Source organism: Piliocolobus tephrosceles, chromosome 16 (genome assembly GCF_002776525.5).
Source record: "Piliocolobus tephrosceles isolate RC106 chromosome 16, ASM277652v3, whole genome shotgun sequence".
Lineage (NCBI taxonomy): Eukaryota > Metazoa > Chordata > Mammalia > Primates > Cercopithecidae > Piliocolobus > Piliocolobus tephrosceles.
Window position 1 is genome coordinate 15,424,198 of NC_045449.1, and position 18,826 is coordinate 15,443,023.

At 46.7% G+C, this 18,826-nt stretch overlaps 1 protein-coding gene across 1 annotated transcript in view; it reads right to left on the reverse strand.

Annotated features, from left to right (window-relative positions):
* Positions 1 to 4,843: 4,843 nt before the first annotated feature.
* LOC111523473 (Golgi apparatus membrane protein TVP23 homolog B) overlaps positions 4,844 to 18,826 on the reverse strand; it is a 59,237-nt gene continuing 45,254 nt past the window's right edge. Inside the window, exon 6 of the mRNA XM_023188076.2 lies at positions 4,844 to 5,173. Coding sequence (XP_023043844.1) covers positions 4,844 to 5,173 — 330 coding nt within the window. The remainder of the gene's footprint in view (positions 5,174 to 18,826) is intronic.

The following is an 18,826-nucleotide window of genomic DNA, read 5'->3' on the forward strand; positions in this document are numbered from 1 at the left end:
CAAGGGAGGCTGGGAAACGTAGTCTAGCTCGTGCTTGGGAGGAAAAGGCAATGAAGTTTAGTGAATACATAACAAACCCTGACACAGAAATTCAAGTCTCCCCATATCCCAGAAAAGTTTTTGAGCATCCTGCAAGGTTTCCCATTTGGAAACTATTAGCCTGGAAGACTAGGCATAGACTGACCCTGTCAGCCTCTATTCCTCTCCCACAGAGGAGGACTCCCTGAGGAGAGCCAGATTTAGGACTAGACAGGAAGATGTTAATAATGGCTAGCATTACTGACAATTTACCCTGCGTCCAGCACCAGCTAAGCAGTTTACATGCATTAACTCATTAAATCCAACAAAAACTCAGTGATGTAGATGCTATTAGTATCCCCATTTTCCAGATGAGGAAATGAAGTGAAGCCCACAGAGACTGAGTAACCTGCCCCAAATCACACAGCATCAGATATGGAATTTGATGTCCATCACTGGCTCCAGAGTCTGTGCTGTCCGTCACTACCTTGTGCTGGGCCTAGAGGGAAAATGGGAGATAACTCCCAGCTCTGCAGGCTTTCCACACCAGGTCAAGACAGGACAGAAGAGCAGCAGGCTGGGGCTGAGTGAGGCTGTACAGGGAAAGCAGAGTCAGACAGGATAGGAGGGTGGGCACAAGGTAAAAGGGAGTGAAGAAAAATGAGCTTGCAGAGTCAGGCTATTGGAGCTCAGCCATGCCATTCAGGACACAAGTGCTGCATGGAGGACTCAGAGAGCCCAGGTAGTGCCCAATGCCCTGAGAAGCCCCTTTCACGCTGGTCCCTGTCCTTGATTAAACTTGGAATGACAACTGGAAAGAAGTCAGCTCCACAGAGATGGCCATGGCCTGCCCACATCCCAACTGCTCCCAGAGCTCATGCCTGTTTCATCCCAGGACAAGCTCAGCTACTCGCCTGCCCTGGCAACAGGTTCTGAGTGTCACCAGCACTGCAACAGCCCCTGTGGTGTGCTGGGTCCTCCAGGCTCACTCTGGCCCTTCTGATGCCCTAGCGCCTTGGGCTGCCTTCTAAGGAGTCCACCTGTCCTGGTCTCCACGCCAAATGGACCTAATTTACTCAGTTGGTAAAACTCTCAGTGGGTGGCTCCAGGGCACTGTCTAAAACTCTCAGTGGGTGGCTCCAGGGCACTGTCCCCACTGTCACCGCATCATATTCTAAGCCAGCGGGTGAACAACCTCGGTTCTGGCTCCCCTTTGAACATGACCAGAGTCTGTCCATGGGCAAGAAAACAGACTCTGTCAGATCATGTGTTCTTCTGGTCGCTCCTGCCATAACTCTGACCTCCAGCAAATCACTCAGTGCCTCAGTTTCCCCACAGTAAAAGTAGCTCAGAAATGTTATGACTCCAGCCCCCGAGGAAATTCTGGGTAGTTCTGTGTGTCTTCAACACTACTGAGTCTTTTTTCCAGACAAATCTTCCTCCCTGACGAATCTTCCTCTAGGATATGTGGGGTTATAATTTGCCCTCAGAGATGCAGGTGCCCCAAGGGTCTCCTTTAACACATGAAAAGCCGGTCTCTGCCACATGCCAGGATGCCTGTGAACATCGCAGAGGCCACCCTAACCCTGTCACAGACCTTCCCTGCTCTGATGGCTATTAATTCCCCTGAGAAAAACCTCTGCTGGTCGGAGCCCACATTTCATTCAGGGATCCAACCTGGGCTATCGTCCCAGCTCCAGGAAAGAAGCAGCTGCATGCCTTCGCTGCTTCTATTCTGATTTTTTTTTTTTTTTTTTTGAGATGGAATCTCACTCTGTCGCCCAGGCTGGAGTGCAGTGGCGCAATCTTGGTTCACTGCAACCTCCACCTCCTGGGTTCAAGCGATTCTCCTGCCTCAGCCTCCCGAGTAGCTGGGACGACAGGTGCATGCTACCACGATCGGCTAATTTTTGTATTTTTAGTAGAGATGGGGTTTCACCATATTGGTCAGGCTGGTCTCAAACTCCTGACCTCATGATTTGCCCACCCAGGCCTCCTAAAGTGCTGGGATTACAGGCGTGAGCCACCACACCCGGCCCAGTCTGATTTTTTAAAAACTGTCCTACATATCAACCCAGCACCTTACCACCTGTTTCAACCAATTTGTACTGGATGTGGTGGGCAGAAAGTGTTAAGCTGTGTGGTATATTATGAAATATGACCAGCCCACCCTGGAACACTTTGCAAGGCTCTATCACCCCCACATCCTACTTAACCCTTATAGCTATCCCAGGAGAGCCCACTCCCCCCAACATTGTAGAGACAACAGAACTGCTGCACAAAAAACAGAACATAAGCAACTTGGTCAAGATCACTGAAACAACTGGGATTCGAACTGGGAGTCAGGACTTGTCTGACTCCAAATCCCAGCTGTTAACACCTCACTCTGCTTCATCAAGAGGAGAGAAAAATTACATAAGCCAAGGAGAGGTAGTTTACATGGAAAGAAAATAAAGAGGGGAAGTGAGTGATCTCAGCCATGGAAGGTTTGACAATTCAGGCCATGCATGCAATGCTTATTATTATGGTAGACTTGCTATTTGACCTCTTTGAACTTGTGAGATCACTTTTATTCTATAATTTACTTATTCATTCTTCCACTAAGAATTTGCTGAAAAATTACCATGTGTGAAAATGTCTTGTAAACTCTTTTTTTTTTTTTTTTTATCCCAAGACAGAGTCTTGCTCTGTTGCCCAGAGCTGGAGTGCAATGGCATGATCTCGGTTCACTGCAACCTACGCCTCCCAGGTTCAAGCAATTCTCCTGCCTCAGCCTCCTGAGTAGCTGGGATTACAGGCGTGTGCCACCACACCAGGCTAATCTTTGTATTTTTAGTAGAGATGGGGTTTCACCATGTTGGCCAGGCTGGTCTCGGAGTCCTGACTTCATGATCCACCCACTTCAGCCTCCGAGAGTGCTGGGATTACAGGTGTGAGCCACCGCATCAGGCCAAAATTATTAATTTTTAAACCTTGTGAGAGATGCAAAAGACTTCTGCCCTTAAGGAATTTATAACTTGTTGAACCTAGAATATGTATTTCCCTTCTATTTCTTAGAACAAAAATCAAGCATCCTCTAATAACAGTGGGAAGGTACAGGATGTAGCTAAAGCATTTCTGCCAGGGTTTTCCCACTGTCCCTTCCTATTCATCCCCGTCCCTTCCCGTTGACTCATTTCAACTTGGGATTCACTATGACCACTAGATCCTTTTCCTCTCTATTTCTCTTGAAGTTCATTCTACCACTTGGACATTATTTAATCCCATATTCACAATGCCTACCTTCTCAATCTTTAATCGACTTGGTGAGCTATTAACAAGAGTTCTATTTCACCCAACGACTCACGGAGGAAAGAAGAGAACCTCACATTTGTGGGACTGGCCTCAGTATTCACTCAGGAGCTGTAGTACTAATAGCGACTCCTCAGAGTCCTTGGGGAAAGTGAGGCATAACAGAGAGGCTAACTGCAGTAAGTGGGCTGAGACTGGCCTAGTTGCTCTGAGCCTTTTCTGCCACTCATTTCTATCAAAAGACTGCCTTTAGGAACAACAGAGTTTAATGAAGCTGTCAACAGTGGGGCAGCCGGCGGTAGTGGGATTGAAGTGGAAATCATGTGAGTTAGGTGAAAAAGTAGAAACTGGCCTGATTCAGGGAGCTGCCACCCAGCTAGAGAACAGGTGTGACCTGTCAGTGGGCAGAGCTGCACAAGGCCAGATCCTCTCCCTCCTTAGTCACGAAGGCGCCCCCTGGCTCCAAGAGGAGGAGGGAGAACCAGATCTCATTCCCCAGGCCTGAGAGGGGTCACCACTGAGGCACAGCCCGGGAGGGAGCTCACAGGCCTCCTCACCCGCCCCCCCAGTCTCTCTCCATGTCCTTCCCGCCGTGACCTCCTTCAACGGTGTAATCACTCGGCCTGTTAGACACTAAGTAGTAAAACTGGTCAACTTATAAAACCACTTGTCATTACGAAGGCCCAGAAAAAGATAAAAGATGAAATTAAATGGGGGAGAGGGGCACAAGAGGGTGATTGAAAAAAAACACAGATAATTTCTGGAACTGGATCTGTTAAGCCCTACCCATTAGTCTCCGCCCTCGGAAGTAAGAGTCAGTCATTCTGTAAAGGGACACGGCCACACGGAGAGGGGAGGGTAGAGGCCTCCACCCCTTCCCTCTTCGTCCCCGCCTAGGAGGGACCGTGGTGCCAGTAAAAGAGGGACTGGCTGGCCCGGAGCCTTGGGGATCCCCTCCTTTGTCTGGAACCCTCTGGCTCACCGCATCCTTCCTTGGGGCCGCATGGCCCTGCCCCACAGAGCAGGCGTGCTGGGGGCTGCTCGGCCAATGCAGGAAAGCGAACGCTTGCGGGGACCGCGCTGCTGCCTCTCTTCCGCCCTTTCCCCTTAGTTTTTCAAGTTCCTTGTTCTCTCTCGCTCCTCTCTCTCTGTCTCCTCTCTCTCTCTGCCTGTCTCTTCTCTCTCCTCTCTCTCTCCTCTCTCCTCTCTCTTCTCTCTCTCTCCTCTCTCCTTTCTCCCCTCTCTCCTCTCTCTCTCCCTGTCCCTCCTCTCTGTTCCCTCTCTCCTCTCTCTCCTTTATCTCTTTCCTCTCTCTCTCTCCTCTCTCTCGCCCTGTCCCTCCTCTCTTCCCTCTCTCCTCTCCCTCCTTTCTCTCTCTCTCTCTCTCCTCTCTCTCCCCTCTCTCTCCTCTCTCTCTCCCTGTCTCTCCTCTCTCTCCATTCTCTCTCTCTCTCTCCTCTCCGCCAAGAGGAGCTTCAGATTTGTGGGTTGTTTTTAATGCATTCCAGATGCCAGAAGAAATTTTGGCCCGGGCTCACCAGTTCCTCTGCAATTGGGACTCCCCCCACCTCCCCTCCGGGCCCAAAAGCCGCAGGGAGAGAAATAGGCGGGCGGGCGCCATCTGTTGACAGCTGCCTGGAGCCTCACGAAGAGGTGGAGGACTAAGGCGGGGCGCAGGCTTCCTGTAAAGAGCCGGATCCGTGATCCTCGTGAAAGAATTAATGTCTGCCCGATGAAACATCCTCCAGGGATGGCCGGAGCAGCGGCTCACGCCTGTGATCCCAGCGCTTTGGAAGGCAGAAGCGGGAGGATCTCTTGAGCTCAAGAGTTTCACACCAGCCTGGGCAATGTGGCGAGACCCCGTCTCTACAAAAACTAAAATAAAAATAAATTAACCTGGTGTAGTGGCACGCCTGTGGTCCCAGCTACTTGAGAGGCCAAGATGGGAGGATTGCTTCAGCCCAGGAGGTTGAAGCTGCAGTGAGCTGTGACCACGCCACTGCACTCCAGCCTGGGCGACAGAGCAAGACCATGTTTCAAAAAAAGTCCTTGAGGCAAAAGGTGATATGCTTTAGAACTCCTCAGTCCTAGACATGAACAGTGAAGGGGGACTGAAGATTGTTGGAGCATGGTGCAGAACCCTCCTGGTCTCGTTTTGCTGCATCATTATGTTCTATTTCAACTTTCCAAAAAATTTACTGGCATTAGAATGTCGAAAAATTGGTGACATTAGAATGTGAAATTCTTTGAAGGATGGATATTTTTGCATTCAGTTTCATGTTCACCAAAATAAGCTAGCAGAATATTCTGTGCAAGTTAATTTATAAGTATATGGTTTGGTGAAATCTAATATAGAGGAGAGGGAAATGTAAAGTAAATGAAGCGAGTGGAAATAAATAGTTGTTATGGTTAGGAAAAGGCCATCATAATGCTTTTCATGGCTAGCATGCAGGCCACCTAAGTTCTATCCCAAACAGAAGGTAGCTCTTGTAGGATGGTGAGTTATGGTAGAGTTCTGGGAGGAGTGGGTGTCAGCCTGTTGGAAGGGGGAAGGGAAGGGAGGAAGTGAATGAAGTCCCAAAGCCAGGAAGCTAGGCACAACCCAGTGAGTAGTACCAAAACCGAAGGATGGTTTCTCAGGTATGCTCAGAAAAAAGAGCCCAGTCTCCTGAGAGCAAGCGTGCAGCCCTGTCTCCACATTTTCCCCTGAACATGGTCCTGTCCACCAAATCAGGCCTGAGGATCCTGAAACACCTCCAGGCCCTGGGCCCTCACCCACTAGACAGCCCAGGAACCAGGGGTCTAGGCCTGAATCAGGGGAAGCTCTGGTACTGGGCTTTATATTCCTGCATTTTCAACAGGAACAAGACTTTGTGATGTGTGAGTTTTCACTCCCTTTCTCCCTCCCTCTTCCTCTTAGAGCCACCTTTGTCTTTGCCAATTTGTCCCTGGGGTTTGGTGACACAGAGGCAGTGGCCAGAAAAGAGAGGCAGAACTGGAGTCCTGGTCATGGGGGTTTTGCTTCTAGACAAAGCTAAGATTCCCTTGGATATGAACATAAAAACAAGGAGTTGCTGGAAGAGAAGAGCTGCACTTTGGATGGGTTTATTAAGAGCTGAGAGCACGGAAGATGAGGCGGCTTTGGAAATCAGCTGCAGTAGCGTAGAGGATACTGAGAATCATTTCAATAAAGACAAATTTTTTTTATAAGGGACAGGGTCTCGTGCTGTGGCCCAGGCTGAAGTGCAGTGGGGCAATCACAGCTCACTGAAGCCACAACCTCTTGGGCTCAAGTTGGGACTACAGGCACGCATCACCATGCCCAGTTCATTTTTTAAATTTTTTTGTAGAGACAAGGTCTCACTACTTTGCCCAGCTTGATCTCAAAACTCCTAGCCTCAAATGATCCTCTCTCCTCAGCCTCTCAAAGTGCTGAGATTACAGGTGTGAGCCACTGTGCCCCACGGAGGATGAGGTTTATAAGGTGATTTCTGATGCATCAAGAAGGTATTTTCCTCCCCTCCCTCTGACCTTCAGGGGCTTCTTGAGGGACCAAAAATTGGAAGGTACATTCCATTGATCTTCTGGAAGAAGGACAGGGTCCAATAAAATCACTGTTTATTTGAGTCAGTATCACGCATAGCCCAGGCCACACGGACCCCCAGTTATATTCTGATTACACGTTCAATACATGTGTGTTCTCAGCACTGAAGAGGTAGTGGTAATGAAGGCAGCCCATGGAGCTATAGTCCTAGATGTTTTATTCCTTTAATATTTAAAGCAAACCTATCCAGCAAAACAAAGGAGTCGAAAACAACAACAAAACCCTGTATGTCAGTTTTTAGAAAAAATCTGGACTATATATCTTTCCAAGATTCATGGAAATCTTTGATCCAAGGTGCTGTTGATGAGCCTGTGAGTGGGCTGGGAGTTTGCTGGTGGACCTGCAAGGCTGTGGAGCGCATGTCAGTTCTCCCACCAGTCTCAGGCAGTGACGCCTAGTGGTTTAGAGCACAGCTTCCAGATCGAGACATTCCTGGGTTCAAATCCCAGCACTGTTGCTTACTTCTTGTATAACTCAAGAAAGTCTTGGCTTTTGCAGATGCCGCCACCGCCGGGAGCCCCATACTGTCAGCCGTGGTCAACCCCACCATGTTCTTCAGCATTGTCGTCGACAGCGAGCCCTTGGGCTGCACCTCCTTTGAGCTGTTTGCAGACAAGTTTCCAAAGACAGCAGAAAACTTTCATGCTCTGAGCACTGGAGGGAAAAGATTTTGTCATAAGGGTTCCTGCTTTCATAGAATTATTACAGAGTTTATGTGTCAGGGCGGTGACTTCACACGCCATAATGGCACTGGTGCCAAGTCCATCTACAGGGAGCAATTTGATGATGAGGACTTCATCCTAAAGCACACGGGTCCTGGTATCCTGTCCATGGCAAATGCGGAACCCGATACAAACGGTTCCCAGTTTTTCATCTGCACTGCCAAGACAGAGTGGTTGAATGGGAAGTGGGTGGTCTCTGGCAAGGTGAGAGAAGGCATGAATATTGTGGAGGCCATGGGGCGCTTTGGGTCCAGCAATGGCAAGACCAGCAAGAAGAGTTGTCAGAGACCAGTTGTCCAACTCTAGTAAGTTTCACTTGTGTTTTATCTTAATCACCAGACCATTCCTTCTGTAGCTCAGGGGAGCACCCTTCACCCCATTTGCTCGCACTATCCTGTCATCTTTGTGTTCTCGCTGCAGTTCCCTTTGGGTTCCATGTTTCCTTGTTCCTTTCCATGCCTAGCTGGATTGCAGAGTTAAGTTTATTATTATGAAATAAAAATTAAATAACAAAAAAAAGCAGACTTTATCTTCTTATGCCTCCCTCTTCTTATCTGTGCAGTGGGGATAAAAATAATACCACTCCTTTCGAGTTCATGTAAGGAGTAAATGAATGAGCAGGTGAAAGTGTTAGCGCAGTGACTGCCTTATTGTAATGTTTATTAAGTGCTAGTTACTAGCCAGGCAAAGGGAACCATCTCTTGACATAGGCAGGCTCAGGACCTTTGTAAACACTTGTGGTCTGATCATTCAGTCAGATCAACCCAGAGGCCAAGCTGCACACGTATCTCATGGACTGACGGCATCCCTAGGAGGTACTCTTCTGCTGGGTTAAAAGCATCTCTCAGTTGGTGAGGAGTGGCTCCAATGACTTCCACCTGACCCTGGGGTACTCTGATTCTCTTGCCCACTTCCCTGTAACAGGCACCCCACTTGCCCCTCATTGCAGATGAGAAAGGAAAGAAAAACAGAGCTGGGCTGCTGTGGTCTTTGTCATGTCCTCAAAGCCCTCTGGAAGGAATAGAGAGACATCACAGGCTGAGGCTCTCCACCCAGACCCCATGCAATTGCCCGGCCAAAATGGGCCAAGGTAGGCAGCATCCCGCTCAGGTCCTGCAGGTACTCACACATCCTGCCCCAACCTGGCCAGGAGCGCCCCTCCTGTTTCTCAGGGAACTGGGGAGTCCCAACTTCCAGTCGTTCTTCCGTTGGGACTCACATGCCCTTGCTCCCCTCCCTGTGACCTCGCTGGTGCTTCTCACCATACCCAAAGCTCCACCACCTTACTGAGTCATGCATTTACATTGTGCGGTGCTGCTCTGGGGCCAGGAAAATGACCCACTAATAGAGCTTACAAACAAGCACTGGCCAAGGTATGGTTGTCATGTTTAAAAACACTGCTGGGTATTTCTGGATCTACTTCTTGGTCTTGTCTCTTATCGCTATTTCCTTCCCTGTGTTCCTCGTGCCTCTAACGTGAAGGGTAATTTCACTGCAGCCCCAGCCTCTCCAGTGTCTAGACAGCACCCTGGTAAACTGGGGGCACTTGCCAGGCGGAGAGACCCCGATGAGTCCCTGCACTGGGGACAGAAAATGTTCTGACTTCAATTGTTATTTATCTCATTTTTTAACTTCTATTTGGGGGTATGTTTTAAATTTACATAATGGCACAGTAATAGCTGTTTACATTAATAAATAAATACGCAGTTACTGAGGATGCATGAGCAAATGTGGAAGGGCACAATTTTAAAGACTTGGCGGCCAGTGTCCTGGCCCACAGCACCTGTCTGTCATTCTCTGATCTGGCTTCAGGGAGGTTTCCTTGCTATATCAGCTCCCAGGGTTGTTCTCCAACCAGAGTAATAAGCACGACCTCTAACAGAAGGAAGCACCTGGCACCAACCAACCAATTAGAGGAACCTGGAGGCTCCGGGCTCAGCCCATATAAACCCCTTAGTTGCTGGACCAAGGGGAGATGGCAGAGGGACAGCCCAGGTGACAGGATGCACTTGGGAGGCCTGGAGCAGCTGCTGGTTACAACTAGTCAGGAAATACTTTAGAAAGTTGATAGCCAGGAGTGCTGAATATCAGTGCTGACCGCACCTTCCTTCCAAGTGGTGATTCCTACCACCTGCACCTTTGCGAGTTTCTTGGTCTTTGCTTATACAGATTCCTGAGAGTAAAATGCCCTTCCACCCTTCCTCTGCCTATTAGAATTCCACTCATCTGGCTAGGCACAGTTCACACCTGTAGTCCCAGCACTTTGGGAGGCCAAGGTGAGAGGATCGCTTAAGCCCAGGAGCCATGATTGTGCCACTGCACTCCAGCCTGAGCGACAGAGCAAGGGAAAAAAAAAACTGAAAAATCCACTCCTCCTTCAAGCTCTAGTTCAGATCATCCCCTATCAGGGAGAACCCGCTGGTGCTCCAGGTTAGAAGGAAGTGCTCCTCCCCTGGCTCACAGGCATGCTCTCACTTAGCTCTTACTGTGTTCTTGCCTCACCCTGAAGGCAGCCTGTAAGTTCCTTGAAGGGAGAAACTATTATATTTCAACAAACCTAAGATGCCATGGTTGTAAAATGCATCATTGTTTTATGTACCCCTAAGAAAGAAAAGAACTTGCCAATGGGCTATGAGTGGTAAGACATACCCTGATTTCGGAGACATTGACATGTTTTTTAAAACAGCAAAAGTGCTACTTAGAATGAATGATATGTGGTGGCCAGCTGGCCTGTGTCTCTGCATCGCCCATGTCTAGAATTGCGTTTGATTTGCAGCAAGCATTCAGGAAATGTTTCTGTTTGCTTTTTTCGGGGTTCTAGTGAGGAGTTCCAGAGGAGGAAGTACAGAGGAGAGCTGGGCTGGAGGAAGATGATGGTGAGGCCTGAGGGACTAAGACTTGAGCTAACAAACAAATCAACAAGAAAAAAGCAAACAACCACACAAAAAGTGGGCAAAGGACACAAACAGACACTTATCAAGACAAGACGTACAAGCAGCCAATAAACATGAGAAAATGCTCAGTATCATTAATTATCAAAGAGATGTAAGTCAAAACCAATGAGATACCATCTCACCAAGTCAAAAAATACCAGATGTTGGCCAGTCTATGGAGAAAAGGGAATGCTTATACACGACTGGTGAGAACAGCTGGCTAAGAGCCCAGTCACCTTAGTCATAGTTTCAACTCTGCAATGGCCTATATGTCACCAAAAAGCCACTAATTCCTCTAAGATTCCCCATATTAAATGAGACAATAGGATAAGAATAACTACCATTTACCAAGTTCTAGCAACATGTCAATGCTTTTATACATATCCATGTATTTTCTTAAAAAAACAGAAAAGCAGTATCACTGGCCCTTTTTATTTTTAAAAAGATAATGGGGCCAGGTGCAGTGGCTTATGCCTGTAATCCCAGCACTTTGGGAGACCAAAGCAGGCAGATCACGAGGTCAAGAGTTCAAGACCAGCCCAGCCTGGCCAACATGGTGAAACTCCACCTTTACTAAAAATACAAAAATTAGGCAGGCACGGTGACTCACACCTGTAATCCCAGCACTTTAGGAGGCCGAGGCGGGCAGATCACGAGGTCAGGATATCGAAACCATCCTGGCTAACATGGTGAAATCCCGTCTCTACTAAAAAATACAAAAAATTAGCCGGGCATGGTGGCAGGTGCCTGTAGTCCCAGCTACTAGGGAGGCTGAGGCAGGAGAATGGCATGAACCTGGGAGGCGGAGCTTGCAGTGAGCTGAGATCACGCCATTGCACTCCAGCCTGGGTGAAAGAACGAGACTCCGTCTCAAAGAAAAATAATAATAATAAAAATACAAAAATTAACTGGACGTGGTGGCAGGCGCCTGTAATCCCAGCTACTTGGAAGGCAGAGGCAGGAGAATCTTTTGAACCTAGGAGGCAGAGGTTGCAGTGAGCTGAGATCACGCCATTGCACTCCAGCCTGGGTGAAAGAACGAGACTCTGTCTCAAAGAAAAAAATAATAATAATAAAAATACAAAAATTAACTGAACGTGGTGGCAGGCACCTGTAATCCCAGCACTTGGAAGGCGGAGGCAGGAGAATCGTTTGAACCTGGGAGGCAGAGGTTGCAGTGAGCTGAGATCGTGCCATTGTACTCCAGCCTGGGTGAAAGAATGAGACTCTATCTCAAAGAATAAATAATAATAATAAAAATACAAAAATTAACTGGACCTGGTGGCAGGCGCCTGTAATCCCAGCTACTTAGAAGGCAGAGGCAGGAGAATCATTTGAACCTGGGAGGCAGAGGTTGCAGTGAGCCGAGATCGCGCCATTGCACTCCAGCCTGGGAGACAGGGCAAGACTCCATCTCAAAACAAAAAAAAAGAAAGATAATGGAAGAGGCAGCCACCCACAGGTCATGGGATCTTGGACAAGCCCCTTCCTGCATTTCATAGCTAAGGAAACAGGATCATAAATGTTAATCACAGGTACCCACAGTAGAGAGGTTTTATGAAAATAAAATACAAGACCAAATTCAAAGAGCTTTAAAAACCACAGAGCCAGACAAATGTGAGAGGTTATTATGAGCAAACAATGACATTACAGAAGTGAAAGTGCTCAGTGCCATCAAGAACAAGGGCTCTATTTCACTCCCATGTGTCACCATAATAAAGACAGAGTCCCTGATCTCAAAGGCATACATTTTGCCCCACTGAAAGCCTTCGGAAAATGTTAAAATTTTAATTCATTAATAGAGTAGCATCCTAAAATTTCCTGCCATTTCCAGGAATCCAAACAACTGGTTTTCGGTCCTAAAGAATTGGAATCATTAAGAAATTTAAAGTACTAATAGAGTTTTTGGTAGTCCTACAAGTTTAGGTTTCTGCATGGTTAAAAAACTGAAAGATAATTTTTTCATTGGTTCCATTTTCCCAGTTCTTTTTGTTCTAATCCAAGAATTGTTCCAGTCCATATGCTTCCTTCAATCAAAATGTCCCCAAGTTTATGGAATGGGCTTCCCTTGTCCCCACTTAATGGCTCAAGAATACCACTGTTATATTCTTTTTTTCCTTTCAATTTTGTTTTGTGACTCTGGAAAAATACTGGATACTTTCAATATCTAATATGATATGATCTCATGATAGTTTCATATTATTTTCAATATCTAATATGTAAAATTAAGTAATCTGATATTTTTAATGTTTACTAGCAGACAAATTAATTACAGAAGTGCCAGGAAGACTCAAGGAGTTGGAAATTAGGGTTTAATTAGTGGTGGCTTAGAACAGCTCTTCTCAAAAATCACCTGGACAACTTGCTGAAACACAGGCTGCTGGGTCTCATCTCCCCAGTTGCTGAGTCAGTAGATCCAGGTGGGACAGCATGATTTGCACTTTTAATAACTTTTAATAACTCCCAGGGAATGGTGAAGGCTGCTTGTCCTGGGACCACACTTGAGAACCACTTATTTACATGGTTATTGGAAGAGCCAAGAAAGACAAACCACAGAAGCCTTCTCTTCTGTCTTTCTTGGGATGTGGGTTGCTCTGTTGTTGAAGTGGATGGGGTTAGAAAGTGACTGGGAGAGACACTGTAAGCCAGGATGACAGGTTTCATTTTTAAAATCTTTGCCAGAGTTTCCTTCTTTAATCCAGGCTTTATCTCATGAGCAAGAAACCTGGCAAGACCAGGTTCTAACTCTCTCTATATCACCCTGGGATTCCAAAAGGACCTTCCATAAGAAGAAACAAAGGGGGCCTGGCACGGTGGCTCAGGCCTGTAATCCCGGCACTTTGGGAGGCTGAGGTGGGCGGATCACGAGGTCAGGAGACCGAGACCATCCTGGCTAACACAGTGAAACCCCGTCTCTACTAAAAATACAAAAAAATTAGCCGGGCGAGGTGGCGGGCGCCTGTAGTCCCAGCTACTCAGGAGGCTGAGGCAGGAGAATGGCGTGAACACAGGAGGCGGAGCTTGCAGTGAGCCGAGATCACTCCGCTGCGCTCCAGCCTGGGCGACAGAGCCAGACTCCGTCTCAAAAAAAAAAAAAAGAAGAAGAAACAAAGGGGACAAGGCTACTGGGGGAAGTCACCAGTACCGGTAACTATGACAACACCCAAACAATTCCTGCAACATTCAAAGGTTCATAAGAAAGGAGAGTCTGTTGTCCTATCTGGTGACATCCAGTCCCCAAGTGGAAAGCAATCTCTGTTGCTACATTCCCCAAACTACTAGAAGCCACGCTCTCTGCTTTGCATATTGCTGGCTGCACGAACATCATATATATACATATTATACATATATGTACATACATATATATACATATGTGTATATATATATGTGAATTTTCAATAGCCCATAGAAGATCATTGATATATCTTTATTACAGATATATAGTTCAGATCAGGAAATATTAAGTTACCAACTCCTAAAGCAACCATTTTATTTCAAGCAAGCCAATCCTACTACCATGACCAAACTTAATTGGGCCAAAGAAAGATGCCTGATTAAGGACTATGTCAAATCAAAAGGGAGATGACACACCCACCCCCATGGAGTCCCCCCTCGCTTGGGAAAGCTGAGGACATGGCACAGATGGTCTATGTAGGACGTTAGGCAAATCCCCTCTCCTCCCTGGGCTCTAATTTCTTCTTCTAGAAAGCTAGATTTCATTCTCTCAGAAGCACTTTTGGTTCCGATGGCCATAAACACAGTAACTTTCTGTTCTTTTGCATGCCACTCCTGGGCCCCTTCTCTTTGTACTATGCAAGGAACTTGCCCCATCATCAGATTTGAGTGGGGGAGTTTGGGGGCTCCAGAAGGCCAGGAACAGTCCTTAAGAAGCCAAGACAGACTTCAGAATATACAGTCAGACTCAAATGGCAAGGAGCTTAGACAATGTCACATTGTGGAGTTTAAAAACATGCATTTTTAAGAGCCTGGGCTTACTGAGTCAGCGATCTGGAACATTCTCAAGAGACTAAAAATACCCTGAAAGTGGACTGAATTTTAAACTAGGCTTTAAAAAACTTTCTATGTGAAAACAATTGAGTATTTCTTCTTTAAAACAGTTATCCATTTTCTTTACTTTGATTTTCACAACTGGAATTGGTAAGTATAGAGGAAGCTCCAGCCTGAGATGGGGAATTGAACGTCATGGTTCAAGGGCTGTCCAGTCCTAGCGTCGATAGCAAGGGATGAAGATTTATAACTTTAAATCTCTCAAGCAATTTACATTTTCAAAGCGAAGAGGTAAAATGCTTTCTCTTTTCTTTCTGACAGTTTCAGGATTCTCTTTCATAGCATCAAATAGCAGGACAAAGGGTTCTTTTCAACCAGGAGGTTAGTATCTGCCAAATGCTTAGCTCTTAGCATTGCCTGGCTTTCCCCAGCAAGACATGAGCAGCAGATCCGTAAACAGTCTGAAACATCCAGTAAAATGGATATCTGAGTCCCTAACTGTCACCACCCCACTGGCTTCATGCAACCTTTCCCTAATTCACACTAAAGTAATACAGAAACATAAAAAAAGGCAGTGAAGGAAAGCTACTGTCTGAATCTCAGCATAGAGCAGAAGAAGCTGGATATAGAAAGTGCTTTCCATGATTTTCTCAAGCGTGCTCTGAATGCAGGGGTGGACAGTGAGGGAGGCCCAGAGACCCAGGGCCTGTCACTAACCAGAAAACCACAGCATTGAGAAGCATCCTCCGCATGTTCCAAGAGAACGTTCTTACCACTGTTTGTGGGGTGCAGCCATTTACTCTGGGCTACTTGCTTAGGAGAGGATCCTGGACTCTCAAGGTGAATATGGCCCATCAATCCGGCAGCAAACACCCTTTTTAAAGCTAAGAATCTTTTTTCAGGTTGGAGCAGCCTTTTCAGCTGTCCTGCCTCAGCTGGGACAAAACGAAATACCATAGCCTGGGTGGCTTAAACAAGTCAAACGACAATTAAGTAGGGTCACTTCAAAGGAATAGGAAATGTTTATAAACAGACTCTCAATCTTTAAAAATAAATAGTAGGATTTCTGTTGCAACATTAAACACCTTACCTCTTTTCAACTTAGTACAGCATGTTAAAATGCTTGTAAGACCTATATAGCTGTCTGATTTCTTTACATGGTTAAAGAAGTGTGTGCATGCTCTGGCATTTAGTTATGACTTTTAAGAATAACAAAACGGCTAAACTATATGTGATAGAAAACAAACAGCATGAAAGAAAGGAATAAATGAAAATAAGGATCACAATATTCCAAAGGTCAGGGAAATAGGCAAGCTGACATCAGTGTGGCGGAGTATAATGTAGGCAATTTATGGCAAAACTGGCAAAACGGAGAGAGTTCTACAATGTAAACGATTGGGGTCAAAGATTAAACACATAAAATAATACAAAATCTTGCCATGTCAAAAAGGGTTCACTACTCAACACTTGAGACCTCTCCTGTTACAAGGGCTACTTACAGGAAATACACATGAAACAAAAAGCCACAGAGGATAACACAAGTGCGAAACTGAGCAATGGGATCCAACCTGAGCCCCTTCTCTGGTGGACGAGACAACAGGGACTTACACATGGCTATGGCGGACACCAGGAGCGTGCCACCCAGGTCCCTGTGGATCCCTTTTACAGGTTAGGGGCATCTTTCCCCAGCTTCAGTGTGCTTTAGGTTTCCAACAACCCAGAAGTGCAACTCCTTTTTCAAGGATTGTCTTTGGGATTGTACTAGAAACACAGCTGCCAGAATACATAAGCCAGAAGTGGCTAGGAGTGCCCATACCCACAGTGGGCGTGGCCTTGAGTCGATGACTGACAGATGTGAGAGCAAGAAAGCCCTGCTCCCTGAGTCCCAGGGACAAAGGAAAAATGTGCAAAGGTATAACGTACACTCCAGAGTCTCCCTGTGCAATCCGGAACTTAGCCTGGAACTCCCTGGAACTTAACCTAAAATTATACCCCCTCCTACCTGATGCTCCTCCAACTCAACTTTACTCCCCTGGAACCAGAAACAAATCATTTGTGTAGGAATCCTCATGTAAGCATCTGGTCCTGAGGACCTGACCTGAGACAAGCACCCATGTGAACCAGGCACCGGGCCAGGCACTGTTGGGGAATTAACCCCTCAGAGGGGAATCCTGCCTCCACTCAAGAAACATACACGCCCAGTTGGGAGCCTGAGACGTGAGCAATGAAAATTGAACTACATGAGATATGATTTTCATGCTGAAAAAGTACTTTGGATTCAGAGGAGAGTGCGAATATGGGTATCGTTATAAATTGTTTTTATTAGTGGAGAATCAGAACCTAGGAAGGCCAGGTGATAGAGGACAAGTCTCTGAACACCACACTCAAGGAATGGAGACCCTAATGATCCTAAACCCCAGCTTTTACCACGCCCTTCCCTTGCCCCAGGGTCTCCAAATGTCTTCTGGGTGGACTGCAGACCTGAGCAAGATGAGTGAATGACAGGCACAGTGATAGAGTTTAGATCTGTGTCCCTGCCTGTCTCACGTTGAAATGTAATCCCTAGAGATGGAGGTGGGGCCTGGTGTCAGGTGACTGGATCATGAGGGTGGCTTCTCATGAATGGTTTAGCACCATCCCCTAGTGCTGTGCTCCTGATAGAGTTGTCACAAGATCTGGTTGTTTTAAAAGTGTGTGGCACCTCCACCCCCTCTCTTGGTCCTTCTCCTGCCAAGTAAGATGCCTGCCCCCTTTTGCCTTCTGCCATGAGTAAAAGCTCCCTGAGGCCTCCCCAGAAGCAGATGTTCCCATGCTTCCTGTACAGCCTACAGAACCGTGAGTCAAGTAAACCTCTTTTCTTTGTAAATTACCCAGTCTCAGGTATTTCTTTAAAGCAATGAGAGAACAGACTAATACACACAGCAAGGCCAAAGGCCACCTGCCACAGTGCCCAGACAGGAGACAACAGCAAGAATGGAGAAGAAATACAGGTGTTGGTTGTGAAGGAAATCTAGGGGACTTGGTAACGGATGTGACGGGGAGAAGGAAGAGATGGTTAGTATGTTAGTCAACCCAGGCTGTCATAACACTGTTCCCTAGACTGGGTGGATTAAACAACACAAATGTGTTACTCACAGTTCTGGAGACTGGAAGCCCAAGACCAAGGTGTCAGCAGGGCTGGTTTCCTCTAAGGCCTCTCTCTCCTTGGCTTGTGGATGACATCTTCTCCCTTTGTCTTCACAATGGTCCTTCCTCTGTGTGTATCTGTGTACTAATATCCTCTACTTATGGAACACCAGGCAGACTGAATTAAGGCCTACCCATATGGCCTCATTTTATCTTAATCACCTCTTTAAAGATCCTGTCTCGAAATAGTCACCTTGAAAAGTAATGTGAGGTTAGGACTTCAACATATGAATTTGGGGGTGGGGGTGGACAATTCATCCCTTAAGAGTTAGCAATATTATGGTGGGTTTGATTCCAGAAAAACTCTATTTGAGGGGATGGCCACACATCCCAAGTATGAACATCCAGCAGGTGTATCACAGACCTAGGCATAAACTTCAGGAGAGAGGCCTTGGCTACAGGAGACTAGAAAATCCTGCTTGCTTGCCCTACTTCAGCAGGGCCTCCCACAGTGTGTGCTGTCTGGGAAAACACAGGCATAGCAACTCACCCCAGGTTTGCAAGCTCAGAAACTCAATTGTATCTATTCAAGTGCTGAACAAGCCCCCCATCCGTCAGTTCCCTTGCCGAGCAAACCCCAAAGAGGTTGCTTTATAAATGAGAGTGTCTATTTAATAATTTACCCACAGAGATTCCTGGCAGGAAAATGCACACCAGTCATTTCCATAGGTCACACCTTTCCATGGACTACTTTGCTGTCTACCCTTTCCACCTCCTTGTCACTCCCCAACTGGTAGTAAATTTTCTGTGGCCTGGGACTGTGTCCCACTCAATCTCGTCGCTCTTTTCATTCAGTCCTAAATGTACCTAACTAACACGTATATCCTCCCCAGCATCTAACACAGTTTCTTTCAGGGAGCAGGGGTCAATAAATATGCATCAATAGTTATGCAGAGAAATGGGTACTGATCTCTAACAGGTTCACAGCAGTTAAGAGCACAGACTTTCATGATCTGCATCTTGTCTTTACCAAGTATTAGGTGTGTGACCCTCCCTGAGTAGAATTAGCTACTCCATGCCTCAGTTTCCTCATCTTATCCAATAGGGGGTGATAATTACTTTTA